Below are 15575 nucleotides of genomic sequence, written 5' to 3'. Positions count from 1 at the left end.
GTTGGGGTTAAGTGACTTGCCCAGGTTCACAGCTAGTAAGTGGCAAGTGTCTGAAGCTGTATCCAGGGCCAGTGCTCTATCCACTGCGCCACCTAGCTGCCCCTTGATTTTTCTTTAAGTTTTCTTATATAAAACGCCTAATAGGGTAATATTTTACATAATTACACACGTATAACCTATGTCTGATTGCTTATTGCATCAGGGAGGGAGGAGGGAAGGGAGGAAAGGAGGGATAAAATTTGGAATCCAAACCATAAATAAAAATGTTTATTATTTAAAAAAATAAGTTTTGCTGATTTTAGGGGAATTTTTACCTGTTGATCTTAAAAATGATATGTATGTAGTTTTGTGAATTTGGTATTTAATACTTTTCTTCATTTGATTACTTTGCTAGTCCTATCGTAGAGGTTCTTCCTTGTTTGCTGGAAAGCAAGGGTTTATCACTCTTCGGGATCTTTTCCGATGGGCTGAACGGTACAAATCAGTTGAACAGACAGAGAAGGAGTATGACTGGCTTCAGCATTTAGCAAATGATGGTATACTTTTGTTATCTTTTTAAATTTGCAAAGTTGGGTAGATGTTGAATCACTTTTTAAAAAATAAAACAACATAATGCATAAATAGAATCAGTTAACATTGCTAAGTAACTTCATATTCATATTAATTTAAATGCATAGTATATATAACAATTTTTTCAGTAACTCCCTCATAAGTCCTCATGAGAATTAATTCTTTATTCATTCTCATTCACTTTTCCTCTTAATATAGTAGTCATTATTATGCACTTAATTCCTTGGGTTTTATTTTTTTTCTTTGCATTATTTTATAAGAGTCCTTTCAGATCTCTATCCTTCATCCCTGTGGGTGTTAATTGCATTATAGTATGTCAGTACATTAATATTGATGTTATATTTTGGATTTAATCTACATTTTGAAATAATCTGCATTTTGAAAAGGAGTCAAGAAGACCCACAGTTGAATTCCACTGAAGATCTAAGGGAGTCACCCAGGGTCTCACAGTTTTTAAGTTGTGTTTCCTTATTAGTAAAATGATCAGATTGTATTTGGTGCTTATAGTTCATCTCTTAAGCTATGATTGTGTGAAACTTGAGTGTAAGGTGTAAAGTTAGGAGAATGAAACATTTGCTTACTTTATTTCCTCTGGCTTTATTTCCAGGTTTTATGCTTTTGGCAGGCCGAGTTAGGAAGCAAGAGGAAGTAAATGTTATACAGGAAGTGCTAGACAAACATTTCAAAAAGAAGTGTTGTCCACAGTCCCTTTTCTCAGAAGAAAGTGTCCAGAAATTGTTGGGTAAGTTGAGAGGTAACACTAGAGAACATATCTTGCATTGCCAAGAAACAAACCTGCCCTAAATTAATCCGTTTTTTATTTCATAGGCAAATTTCCTGCTCAGTTATCCACATTGAAATCCAAGTTCAGTCACATTGTGTGGACTGAAGACATGCGGAGGCTGACTGTTCTGGCAGGACGGGCATTAGAGTTTGGAGAACCTGTCCTATTGGTGGGAGATACTGGGTAAAAGTCTATGATTCTTTGCAAACAGATACTGCAGGGTTTGAGACTGTAATGGCATGTCATTGGATTACTTCTGCAGAGTTCTGGGTACTTAGATCTTATTAATTTGAAAGTCTCCTTTGTGAAGTGATAGACAGTGTGGCATAGTGGATAGAGGGTTAGAAATGAATCCAGAAGATCTGGTTTCAAGACTTCTTTCTGGCCATATCATCTTGAGTCAGTCACTTGGCTTTTGAATGCCCATGGCAACTCCCTAAGACTCCCTGAATTGCAGAGCATTTGACAGTCTGTGTTGGTAGAGGGAGTTTCTTCACCCGTACCAGTTTCCTATACCAATGAAATTACAGGTCTGTGGTTCCTGTGGCACCTGTCTTCCCGGTTTTGTTTTGTTTTTAAATAAGCAAGTAAATTACCCACTATTTTTATTTACATTCTCTCTCCTTCCTTTTTTTTTAATGAAAAATAAAATGTTACTTTTGACATAACTGATGAAGGAATTGTCTTCTTTTACTTATTTGATTGATAAGTATCTTTTAAATTCATTTTTCAAAAATCATAAGATTCATGGTAGGAATATGTAGAGAAGGGCTAAAGACTTGGCCACGTTTTCCTTCAGGTTTTTAGGGTAGTAGATGTTTTTTTCCATCTTCTGAGATCAGTAAGAGAACTAGAAACTTTAGTCAATGAAGAAGGTTCTGTTGTGAGGAAAGGGGAAAAAAGGCCACCATAATAGTGGAGCTGCTGTGGTGGGAGCATCTCAACCGTTTCTTTAATTAATGTTTCTACCTGATGGTTATTTCATGAAATGGCCAGAAGGAATCTTCCTCACACTGAGGTTTTAGTGGGTGTTGATTAGAAGCATGGAGAAACAGCATGGGATGGTCTTGAATTCAGGAAGACAGACCTAGGTTCAGGTGCCAACTCTTGATACATACTGGCTGTGTGACCCTAAGCAAGTCATTTGACCTTGGTGCTTTCAAGCAGAGGTCAAATATGCCTTGGCCTCTACACTTCATTCTTCCAAATGTGGCCTGAACCATATTAAAATGTCATTGGGAAATATGTAACAAAATAAGTAGACATATAATAGAACATAGATAATATTGTTTTCATATGTGTTCTATAGAATACTCGTGTAGTTTAGTGGCCCCTATTTATTTTTGTTTGAGTTTGCCACACTGGTGTGGAGAACTCTTTAAGACTATAAGTTGCAGGGGCAGCTAGGTGGCACAGTGGAGAAAGCACCAGCCCTGCATTCAGGAGGACCTGAGTTCCAATCCATCCTTAGACACTTGACACTTACTAGCTGTGTGACCCTGGACAAGTCACTTAACCCTCATTGCCCTGAAAAAAAAAAAAAGACTATAAGTTGCAGAGAAGGTTCCCACCTGCATTGGTGAAAGGAGTGGCCTCACCTGGGAGTGCCCTCTACCTATGAAATAATAGTATGCTTCCTGTACCTATCTTCATCTTGGGTATACATTATCTCTGTTTACCTTCTGTTTCATTGTAATAGGTGTGGGAAAACGACTATCTGCCAAATTTTTGCAGCATTGGCAAACCAGAAATTGTATTCTGTCAACTGCCACTTGCACATGGAGACATCTGATTTCCTGGGAGGTCTCCGGCCAGTCAGACAGAGGCCAAAGGAGGTTTGTTCTGTAGCATTATATGTTTGAGGCAACTTTGTTCAGAGTCTGGGGTGCCCTGATTCCAAATGCTATCTTGACCAAGTACTGTTTTCCTTGGATGCCATTTTCTGTGCCATTTTCAGGGGGCTTCAAAGCGGCCCGGAATTCCAGCTCTGGATTTTATAGATGTTCTAGATTCTGTCCTCTTTCTTTGTAATATAATTAGCAACCCATTGGTTATATTAGTCATACATTTTTATCAATCAGTAAGCATTGACTAAGCACTTTTTTATGTGCCAGACCCTCTGTTTAGGCTCTGGTCTTACAAAGAAAATAAAGATAGTTCCTGCCCTCAGAGATACTCTATTTAAAATTGCAAATATGTTAGTATATGTATATATGCTTATGTATTTGTTCTCATAAAGACTTAGATATTTTTATTTTTCTCCTTCTTTTTCATCTCCTAGGCGGAAGTTGACCAATCCAGACTATTTGAGTGGCATGATGGGCCCCTAGTTTTGGCAATGAAGGAGGATGGCTTTTTTCTTTTAGATGAAATTTCACTAGCTGATGATTCAGTTTTGGAAAGACTCAATAGGTACGTGTCTTTAATAAGAACAACAATCTGACATCTATATAGCTTTTTAAGGTTTGCAAATAATTAAAAAAAATTTTTTTTAAATAGAAATTTATTTTCCAAAATATATGTAAAAACAAAATTTTAACATCAATTTTTTAAAAAACTTTGTGTTCCAACTTCTCTTCCCCCCCCTCCATTTGCACCCCCCACCCACAAGAACTCAAGCAATTCGAAATAAGTTATACATGAGTAGTCATGGAAAAATTCCCATATTAGCTAGTTGTGAGGGAAAACAGTAAAAAAAACCCCAAAACTTCAGATTAAGGAATTGTCAAAGAGGAAAAGAAAAAAATTTTTTTTAATGTGCTTCCATCTGTTTTCAGATACTATCAGTTCTTTCTCTGCATATGGGCTGCAATCTTCATAAGTCCTTCAGGGTTATATTGGATCATTGCCTTGCTAAAAATAACCACATGCTTCCCAGCAGATTATCCCCCACTATTGCTGTTATTTTGTATATAGTACATTTCACTCTGCTTCAGTTCATGTAGGTCTTTCCAGGTTTTTCTGATAGAATCCTGTTCATCCTAACCTGTATATAGTACCTTAAGCTTGACAGAGAATTTTCTTCATAAAAGCCCAGCAAAGTAGGTACCATATGTTTTACCATTATAATCAATCATCATAACTATTTCCCTCCATCCCACTCCCTTCTCATGACATTTACTCTCTTCTTTTTACCTATTCCTCCTCAGAAGTGTTTTACTTCTGACTATCCTCTCCCTCACTCTGCACTCCCTTTTTTCACCTTTCCTTCCTTATCTTCTTCCCCTTCTATTTTCCTGCAGGGTCAAATAGATTGCTCCTTCCAATTGGGTATGAAAGCTATCCCCTCCATGAGCCCACTCCAATGAGATCAGGGTCCCTGAGCTAATTCTTTGTTCTAAATTGTTCTTCCTCCCTCCCTCCTCAACCCTCCCTATGAGATCAAGCAATTCAATATGTCATACTGGTGCAGTAATGCAGAACATCTTCATCTTCCTTGAAAGTGTTTTGCTTTTTACTGCTCTCTCCCCCAATCTGCCCTTTCCTCCTTCCCCTCTTTCCCCTCCCCTTTTCTCCCTCCCCCCTTCCCCTCAGAGCAAAAATATATTACTATACCTACTTGAGTATGTATGTTAGTCCTTCTTTGAGCCAGTTCTGATGATATTAAGGTTCACTCACTCTCCAACTCCTTCCCCCTCTTCTACTCTCCTCCATAAGCTTTTTTCTTGTTTCCTTCATGTGAACTACCTCTCCCCAGACCATCTCTCCCCTTCTTCCTCCCCCAGTTTATTTTCCTCCTACACCTCAACCCTATTTTAATGATGTCATCATGGATTAGTTAGGTGGCACAGTGGACAAAGCACCAGCCCTGGACCCAGGAGGCCCCAAACCCAAATCCAGCCCCAGACATAAGATACCCCACCCTGTCTGCCCTACAAAGAACAAAACATAAATGCTTTACAGATATAATCCCTTCATATTCAGTTCAGCCCTGTCTTCTGTGAATTGCTTACTGAGGTAGTTCTTATGATTTCAAAGTATTATCTTCCCATATAGGAATGTTAACAGTTTGATCTTTTAATATCCCTCATGAAGTCTTTTTCCTGTTTACCTTGCAAATAATTTTTAAGAATTTTATTTTCTAAGTAACAAAACATTTTTTTCTCACTCTCATACACTCCCTTAGGAGGAAAATAAAAGAAAAATAAAACCCTTGAGATTAATAAACATAGTCAAACAAAACATTCCTTTATTAGTCATATCCCAAGAATTTATGTCTCATTATATACCCTGAGTCTCTCATCTCCTATGTCAGAGAGTTGAGAATACCTGCTTCACCCATTAGAATTGTGAGTTACTATGTTGTTCAGAGTTCTTGTTTTTCAAAGTTGTCTGTTTTTACAGTTATTGTATTAAGTTACTGTTATTGTATAAAGCATTTTGCATAGAGTATCTCATTTGATACTTGCAATATCCCTGTGACATATGCAGTACAGAGGTTTATTATTCCATTTTTACAAATAAATGAACTGGGGCTAACAATAGCTAAGTGGTAGTCAAAATACTATTAAGCACCAGATGTGGTATTTGAGTCTAACTTTCATTACTTTCAAGCCTGTTACTCTTTCACTACAGTGTGGCATCTTCTCAGTTTAACCAAATATAGAAGAGAATTGTTCTTCCTTATCTATAGTGTGATGCTTGATGACATCATTTGTGTTGGCTTTGTTATGGTCTAATTACTTAGGAAATCTTTAAGGGTATCTGATTATTTTCTTCATGATTGATATGCATAGTAAAGTCATTGGCGAAAGGGAAATTTGGAAAGGTAAGGAAATAGGGTAAATAAATCTTGAGTAATTCTTCTGGAACTGAACTGTTTCTGTGGAACCCATCCTTCTTTGAGGAAGAAGTGGGATTATAGACAGATATGAAAGGTGAGGGGTTCTCTAGGAGATCTCTTCCAAGTCAGTGCCTTTGCACAGCTGAAGACTTGTACCCATTTTACAGACATATAGGGTCATATGCTCAGAATGATGGATTTAGTGCTGTAAGGGACCTCAGAAGTCATCTAGTCCAGCCCCCTCATTTTACAGGTGAGGAAGCTACAGCCCACAGGACTGGAGATCACACAGGTATAAGTGACAGAGCTAGGGGTTTGAACCTGTGTACCCAGACTCCAAATGCAGTGTTCTTTTCTCTGCTTTATTCTGCTCCCCTAGAAAGAGTTAAAATATGAAATGAAATACAAGGCTGTTAGGCTGTTTTCTTCCTCTGTCATCTACTGGATAACCAAATGAAAAGGATTTTTGAAAAAGCACCACATTGGGTCACAGAACACCTGCAGCTTAAAGGCAGAGATCTTGAGTACTACACTTTGCCCACTGGCTTTCTTTGTGATTCAGAACACCTCCTTTTAATGAACAGTAGCTTAATGGGGAGTTGGTAGAAAGAGATAGTTTTCTTTTTTTCTGCTCAGGAGGTCATGCCCTTATAAGGGGATTGTGACAAAGCTTTATTTGAATCTGGCATGATGCTTATTTTAAATCTGAAATCTGGGTACACAAGACTTCTCATTTCCCCTCTTCCCTATTATTTTGTTTTTTAGTGTCCTTGAAGTAGAAAAGACCCTGGTATTGGCTGAAAAGGGTAGCCCAGAGGAAGACAATAATGAAGTGGAACTGCTGACTGCTGGGAAAAAATTTCGTATCTTAGCAACCATGAACCCTGGGGGTGATTTTGGAAAAAAGGAGGTAAACTTCATGTCTCTCATAGAATAATTTGCTTTGGATTGAAACAGGTATTTCTTCAAATTATAAATTTAATAAATATTTTTTAAAAAACGAATGTACCAAAGCAAGGTAAAACTTTCCCTGAATCTTTAGCCTTTACTGAAACAAAATTAAATGAATTAGCAAGCAAGCAAGCAATGGAAAATGTTTTATTCTGTTCCTTTTCTAGGCTTGCCCTAAGTTCACGATTTTTGTTTCTGTTTACATCCCTTAATTTTCATTTCTGCCTTTTAAAAAATACATGTTTTATACTTACCAGTACTTATAATTAATAAATTAATTGCTTATGCTTACTTAAAAATGTTTAATAACTTATTAATGTGGATACATTTATGATTCTCCTTTGCAGATCTTACCATATTTCCCTGTAGGAATCATAATAAAATTTCTTTAACAGCATAATAATATTCTATATCTAATGTACTGTAAACTACAGTTGTTGGACATATGTAATTTTCTAATTTTCTAAGAAACTATTTCTTGCCATCACAAAGACAGTTTCCGTTTTATGGTTTATGAACATGTTGATCTGTTACAGTTACCAAGCCCAACTAAAATTGGAATTAACAGAAAAAAAATGAAGACTTATTTGAACTGGGGCACAGGGGTTGCAAACAGAAGTAAATCATTATGTTTCAGAGAAATGATTTTTTATATCACCTATGGAGCCTTAAAATCATAGCAAATTAACCTTTAAAAAAAAAACCAAAACATTTTTATTTTAAAGTTTTGAGTTCCAAATTCTATTTCTCCCTTCTCTCCCTCTCCCTGAAGTGGTAAGCAATCGGATATAGGTTATACATGTGCAATTCTATAAAACATTTCCATATTAGTCATTTTATATGAAGACACAAATAAAAGAAAAGAAATGAAAGAAAAATAGCATGATTCATTCTGTGTTCAATCAATATCTGTTCTTTGGAGGTGGATAGTATGCTTTATCACTAGTCCTTTGGAATCTAAATGAACCCATTTTTAGAAAGCAGTTTATTTACTCTTCTTCCATTTGCTTTCCCTTTGATATAATATCAAAAATATATTTTAATCTTGCAATTTGAACAAATCTGCACCTTTTGAGTAAGGTTAATAGTAATTTATAGGGTATTTTCCTTGGTCCTAAATTTCCTTAATTTTTGAATAACCTTATTTAATCAAGTTAGGGGAGGGTGCCACACCTGAAACTGTTAGTCAAACTTTTCTGTCTCATGGAAGAGCCAGTTTTGTTTTTGAAAGACATTCAAGTAACACCTGGCTTTTGTTAGTTATATTACTAAAATGGCTGCAGGATGTTGATGAAGGATGCTAAGGAAGAGAAATGTTAATCCTGAATAAAGGTAATTAAGATTCCATGAAGTACCATGAAATGAGTAAAAGAAGTGAATGTAAGATTTTTTTGGGTCGCTTTTCTTAACAGCAAACTAGAAAACAAGCAAAGCAATCCCATAAAGCCATAACTGAACTGAAAGAAAAGCTCCAGGGAGAGTGGACTTATAAAAGAAATAAATAGTGAGATGCTAAGGATAGACGTGGACTATGGCCCTTGTATGGCCTATTTGTAGCTGCTCTTGCCACAGAAAGCAGTAATATCAAAAGATCTCTGTGACAATGTGTGATCTCCTTCTTGACCATAATGAACATGTACCTTATGACAGGACACACAAGTCTTTTCCTTGTCAGGAAGTGACTTTGTATTTTCCTAAATATGCATTTCTCGTATGGAAGTTATAACCAAGGGTATAGTTACTGTTTATTTCCCTTCTTATTAGGAATCCTTGTAAGCCTTGGGGAACAGGGTATGGGGGCAGAAATCTTGTTTTTCTACTACTCAAAAAAAAATCTGCTTTTAAGACTGTGATTTAGTGATATCTTCATAGAATTTAATTGTTTTTGTAAAATTATCAGTTTACAAGGCACCCTATCCTAGGGGTTAGGGTCATTGGACTCATAGGCAGTGTGTTTAACCATACACTAAAGAATTTACTTTTTGGATTTTGGAACACTTATAGAAGGGGGGTGTGCCAGTTAGAGGTTCAAAAGCACTTCCAAGTTCAGATAAGGAAAAGTATTTCTTTACAACAATTGTAGTTATTAAGCTCAGACTGATTTTTCACCTTTTTGCAGCTATCTCCTGCTTTGCGTAACAGATTTACTGAGATATGGTGCCCTCAAAGCAAGAGCCGCAAAGATTTAATTCAGATTGTCAAGCGTAGTGTTTATCCAGGATTATCTCTGGGCAAAGTAGACCGTCAAGGTAAGAGGTGGGAAAAGATACATCGAGTTGTGTTTCAAGGGGAAGGAATATAAAAAATGGAGATAGGCATAGATTTCAACCAAGTTGTTTAATAATCTTTTGCTACTATAGTAATAACTCCTTCACCAAAACATTTAAATTTCATCTCCTTCAACAAGAAAGAAGTTATATTTTAGTTTCTAATATGTTGTTCTCTTATATTTACAGTTCTGTCCACTGCCATTGTAAGACTTAAGTTTTTGGTAGAATGTGGTGGCAGAGAAGTAACAATCCATTTAATAAGAATTTATTTAAAGGATAGTTGGCTCTACTGTGATATGTGCTCAGGTTACAAAGATGTAAATGAGCCAGTCAATCCCTGCACTCCACACTTACATTCAATTATAGTGTAAAGGATAAAGGGTGTAGCTTGTTTCTGACACTTGCTGACTGTGTGACCCGGGACAAGTCACTTAACTTAGTTCTTCAGGGGACTTTGTGAGACTAAAAATTACATAACAGTTGATGATCTGCTTTGGTATAGGAACTTTCTTCTTTTGGTGATCTCTATATGAATGAAATTATAAGTGTAGACAAAAAATGGTAAAAATGTGATTAATTATTTGCTCACAATGCCCTTGAGGAAAAAAAAATTTGTAAAATGTTGTGCAAGTAATGTACTCATTAAAAAAATATATGTACTACTTCTTACCTTTGTTCATTTCTTTTCAACCTATTGGTTTATCTCTCCAGGATCCCACCCATATGAATTCCTTCACTGTTTCTCAGTATGATGATCTCATTTAGCATATTCTAGTCACAGAACAAAGTGTCATGAACCAAAATGCAAATGAGCTTTTTAATTTTCCAGACTCTGAATTGTACCCTAGATTTTGAAGAGTGGGAGATAAATTTTAAAAGTCAGTTTAAAAATCCCACACTGTCAGAGATATAGACTTAAAATGTGGAGGGAAACTGTAGGTTATCTTGTGGGACCATTATAATCCCTACTTCTGGAGCTGACTTAGACCACAGAGGACATTTCTTCCAGCTTCCCCATTTTGCAGAGGAGGAAACTGAAGCCAAGAGAGATGAAGTAATTGGTCTGTGGCTTCACAGATAACAATGGGCAGAATCAGAATTTGAATTCAGGACTTCTGACTCTATATCTAGCACTTTTTTGACTGTGCCACATTGTTCTACAACTTACTGAGTCACTTTAAATTGGGAACTGTGAGGAATTGTGAGATGGAGTTGTTGTCTCCTCAGTAGGGTTTAATTCAAAAGCTAATTTGAACTGCCTGGGAAAGTATATTCACTGATGAGAGATTTCTCCGTTGGGAAAAATCAAGCAGAGGGGGTGGGGATACTGAGATTAGCCAGTTCTTGCACATAGATTGTAATCCTTGAAAAAGGGAGGGGCCATTTTGTGTTAGGGATTAAGAGAGAAAAGGGAGTCTGCAGGCCTCCATTTTTGGTCACCCACTAGCTGCACACAGGGTGGCCCATTCTCTCAAGAATGACAATAAATGAGCCTTTGACACATTACCACCACTGAGTTCCAGAAAATATTGAGGAGTCATTTTTCTCACAGGAACCAAACCAAGAATCATTTTCTAAAACTCTGAGAACAGCAGAATCATTTCTAGACTTTAGCCAAATTTCTATTTCATTCAGTATGCATCCCCTAAGAACAGCCTATTTTGGGCAAATGTGTCTTTTCTGGGGGTTAACACTCTTCAGCTCTACCTATAGAGTATGTTCTTAAAACTTCCTGCTCTTGTGTTTTAGGGACAGACATAGCTGAGCTCATGATGGACTTCATAGATTGGCTCACCATCCAAGAGTTTGGCCGACGATGTGTCATCAGCATCAGAGATATCCTGTCCTGGGTCAATTTCATGAATATTACTAGGATCGAAAATGCTTCCAAGCAGGGAGAAGAGGCCATTTCTGCTGTGACATCTTTTGTTCATGCTGCATGCCTGGTGTATGTGGATGGAATAGGTTCAGGTAAATTGGTAATGAGAGTCCTTATGGCCAGATGTTATACAAGTTCATATATTTTCTGTTTTCTAGTCTTTAACTGCAAATTCACTTAGCTTATTTATATTTAATTTTGATATATTTTAGTTGTTTATAATTCATTAAAGTTGAACATGAATAGAAATTGTTGTGCTATCCCTAAGGAACAGTCATATTCTTTTGGTTTAATTTCCACATCAAGCACTCTTTATATACAACTTCATCATTATCATTGAGCAAAATCTTATGTAAATTGACTTTTAGCCTTATAGAAGCCCTTAATCTTAGTGGGTTGTAGATACCATATAACATCTGGTTGTCAGTATGCTTTCTTTCGACTCCTTTTACATTTAGAGCAATGTATAGGCTATAGAATGCCTAGAAAGGACAAAGTTTGTTCACAGAACTGTGAAATAAATCTTGCTTACTCGCCGTAAGACCTAGTAGATTTTGAGTTTTATTAATATAGTGATGCTTTATCTTTTAGGTACAACTTCCTGTGGGTTTGATATTGCACCCTTGGCTCGCAAAGAATGTCTACAATTCCTGATTAGGAAACTTTCTGAGGTAGTCCAACTTACGGATGCTATGAAGAATAAGCTGAGGATTTATGACAAAACCAAAGATAAGGAATTTATTTGCATGGACAACTTTTGTGGTGTCCGCCCCTTTTTAATACCAAGGGGTAAGAATGACTTTATTTTAAATCAGATAAATGAAAATTATATAATTTTATGTCTAAAATTCCCAATTTTCATGGATGTGCTTCTTGGGTACTATTCTGATTTGTTCTCTTTGTATTAATTGTTCTGGTTAGAATCTGTTCTGACATCCTCATATTGTCAGTTGTTTCTTTTCAATCTCGTTTTCCATTTGGCTTTTCAAACTGTTGACTTTTTTCTCATGACTTTCCTGCATTGCTCTCATTTCTCTTTCCATTCTTTCCTCCCTTTCTCTACGTCTTCTTTCTATTTCTCCTACTTTCTTTTCAAAGTCCCTTTTGAGAGCTTCCATGGCCTGAGACCAGTTCATATTTTTCTTGGAAGCTTTGGATGTTGGAGCTTTGACTCTGTTATTATATTCTTCTTCTGAGGTTGTATTGTGGTCTACCTTAGCCCCAAAGAAGTTTTTGATGGTCTTCTGTTTTCTCTGCCTACTCATCCTGGCTTACTGTAATTTTTTGGCTTTTAACTCCTTCTTAAAGTGTGGTGCTGCTTCCAGGACACACGGTTCGAGCTACAGCATGGCCTGGGGGATGGTTGGGCTTCTTCTCAGTCTGCCTGGCCTCACTTTTATTTTATTTTAAACTCTCCACTGGGGGGTGGGGGGGGGGGACTGCTTCTCGGCTCAGCTCCTGTTCCCAGCTTCAGAGGGTCCCCAGGTGTTTTGGTGTGAGGTGGGGTAGGTTTTAATCTCACCTGGCCTGTTCTCTGGTCCAGAGATAACCTCAAGCCTATTTACTAAACAACCAACCAGCAAAGCTTTCTGTGGTGTGGTTTTTAGCTTTGATGAGCCTGCTCCCCTGCTCCCCTGCTCCCCTCCCCCACCTGGGCCTCCAGCCACTCAGGATTTCTTCCTGGTTTTCACTGGGGTGGGACAGTTGAATCCTTCCCCCCAGTCCACTGGTACTCCTGCACTTACCCCCCCCCCCCCAGGCCAGGCATTCAACCCAACCGGGAGCTTGGTTCTAGAAGACGTTGGTGCTGCCGCTGATTCAGAGGCACTGGGCCAAATTCCTCTGGCGGGTGTTTGGTGTGTCAGCCAGACTGTGGGATTAGGCTTTATTCATGGCCCAGCACAGTCCCCTGAAATCTATCTGTAGCTGGAGAAAAATCTCAGCCCGTATTTTTGTGTGTTTTTTCTGCTCCAAGGGTTCTTTTATTGCTATTTTTGGCGTGATTGTATCAGGAGCTCTGTATGTTTAATGTCTTTCCTCCGCCATCTTGGCTCTGCCCCCCCAGTTGTTTCTTTTCATCCCCTTCCCTTCTGTAATATAACTTTGTAAGAAAAAAAAGAAACTAATGAATATTGGGGATAGGGATTGGACCTATGAGTTCATTGTTACAGGTAATTCCTGTGTGAGGAAACTCCTACCAGTGCTAGTCAACACCTTCTCTGCAACTTAGAGCCTTAGAGAGCTGCCTCAAGTAGGTTAACTGCTGAGAGGTTAACTGATTTGTTCAGAGTCACATGGCTAGTAAGGACCAAAGAGTGGTTCTTGGAAATTGGTCTTTCTAGCTTCAAGACAAACTCTTTATCTACTATACTGCCCTCTTCTGATCTCTGTTTCATGACCCCACATCAATTTTTGCATAGTTGTAGTCAGCATATACATATTGTCTAGTAGACTTGTTTTGTTTACCTGTTCGTAAAATTACTTCTGTATGTTGATATGGTGCACATGCTTGTAACATTTAATAGTTATATTTACATTCCATCATATGAGTAAAACCAGCGTTTGCTTCATCATTGCCCTGTTCTGCATTTGGATGGTTTCCAAATTTTTGCTATTATACATAGTACCCTTTTTTGTAAGTTAGTTGGGTTTTTTCCCTTTTGCTTCATCTATTTGGCATATATCCCAAAAATTGAATTACTGGGTCAAAGCATTATTTGTAGCTTTGCTTTGTTCTTGTTGTTTTGCAGAATAAGCATTACCTCAGCTCTTATTTACATGTCATTAAAATGTCTTTTGGGAATATTAAACTATTTTATAGTGCTTTTATTACGGTAAAAGTATACTTTTGACACTGGTTTCAAAGTAGGCTTATGGCTTTTTAAAAGGAGAAAGTTTTATGTGCAAACAGGTCACAGTTTACACATAATCCTATTCCAAAAGTTCATTTGTAAGTCAGCTGTTTGAAATGCAAAATGTATTTTTTTCTCCTATAGAAACAGTGTTAAAAATGGTAGTTAGGTTTGCAGTTCCCAAAAGTGTACTGTAACTTCTTTTGTAACTGAGCTACAGAACACCTTTGTTCTGCTTTGTTCAGAACACCTCTGAAGTATGGTGTGCTATATTTTAGGAAGGACATTGATTGACCAACTGTAGTATAAAGCAAGTGGGGACAATTCCCTTAGAAAAGAAGACCTTGTGAGAGACAAGATTGTTGTCCTTCGAGAGCTGTCATTAAAAGGCAAGGTTAGGCTCTTCCTGCTTCCTTCAGAAGCCAGAACTAGGAACAGTGGGTTGCCTAAAAGAACATTTTGGCTTGATGTAAGATAAAATATCTTAACAGTTGGAACTATCATAGATTGGAATGAGCTGCAGTGACAGGTAGTGCATGTTCCCCTTTTAAGCAGAGGCTGGTTGACCTCTCTTGTTAGAGATATAATAAATTTCTGTTTATGAGTGTTTTGGGCTACATGATTACAGTTTCCTTCTAACTTGAGGTGCTTTGATTGTCTTATAAGTAGGACAACAAGACCAGGCATTCTCAGTATTATTTTGTTACATAGTATCTGAAAATATGCATTTCAGGTGTCAGCTTAGGGTACCAAAAGCATCTCCCTTTGCCACTGCCCTGGTTGGAAGAGAGTACCTTTCTTGAACATTTTTCTTGAGAATATATGGTATATTGGGGCAGCTAGGTGGCACAGTTGATAAAGCACTGGCCCTGGCTTCAGGAGGACCTGAGTTCAAATTTGGCCTTAGACAATTGACACTTACTAGCTGTGTGACCCTGGGCAAGTCACTTTAAAAAAGAGAGAGACGGGACAGCTAGGTGGCGCAGTGTATAAAGCACTGGCCCTGGATTCAGGAGTACCTGAGTTCAAATCCGGCCTCAGACACTTACTAGCTATGTGACCCTGGGCAAGTCACTTAACCCCCATTGCCCTGCAAAAAAAATAAAAATAAATAAAAAAAAAGAGATAGACTATATGGTGTATCAACTTCTGAGCACAGTTAATCCTTGGCTGTCATTGCCAAGCCCTCCCAGAGTTTTTTGTTTTGTTTTTGTGGGGCAATGAAGGTCAAGTGACTTGCCCAGGGTCACACAGCTAGTAAGTGTCTGAGGCCAGATTTGGACTCAGATCCTCCTGAATCCAGGGCCAGTGCTTTATACACTGCGCCACCTAGGTGCCCTGTGGGGTGCCGTGGCCGCCCCCCTCCCCCCCCCCCCCCCCCCCCAATTTTTGAATGGTTTGCTGTGGCAGGTAGGCTGGGAAATAATAATTATTGAAGCCTCTTGGGTTGAACTGAGACTTTAGGTCTTGGCGATAGAGTATTGTG

General features: G+C 37.9%; 1 protein-coding gene across 1 annotated transcript in view; it reads left to right on the top strand.

Annotated features, from left to right (window-relative positions):
• MDN1 (midasin AAA ATPase 1) overlaps nucleotides 1-15575 on the top strand; it is a 173275-nt gene that overhangs the window by 69295 nt on the left and 88405 nt on the right. The window contains exons 27-35 of the mRNA XM_044000235.1: nucleotides 395-536; nucleotides 1178-1312; nucleotides 1399-1537; nucleotides 3054-3189; nucleotides 3636-3766; nucleotides 6903-7047; nucleotides 9208-9337; nucleotides 11108-11329; nucleotides 11829-12026. Coding sequence (XP_043856170.1) covers nucleotides 395-536; nucleotides 1178-1312; nucleotides 1399-1537; nucleotides 3054-3189; nucleotides 3636-3766; nucleotides 6903-7047; nucleotides 9208-9337; nucleotides 11108-11329; nucleotides 11829-12026 — 1378 coding nt within the window. The remainder of the gene's footprint in view (nucleotides 1-394; nucleotides 537-1177; nucleotides 1313-1398; nucleotides 1538-3053; nucleotides 3190-3635; nucleotides 3767-6902; nucleotides 7048-9207; nucleotides 9338-11107; nucleotides 11330-11828; nucleotides 12027-15575) is intronic.

This window comes from Dromiciops gliroides, chromosome 4, assembly GCF_019393635.1.
Source record: "Dromiciops gliroides isolate mDroGli1 chromosome 4, mDroGli1.pri, whole genome shotgun sequence".
NCBI classification, from domain to species: Eukaryota; Metazoa; Chordata; class Mammalia; order Microbiotheria; family Microbiotheriidae; genus Dromiciops; species Dromiciops gliroides.
This window is presented reverse-complemented; position numbering and strand designations above follow the sequence as displayed.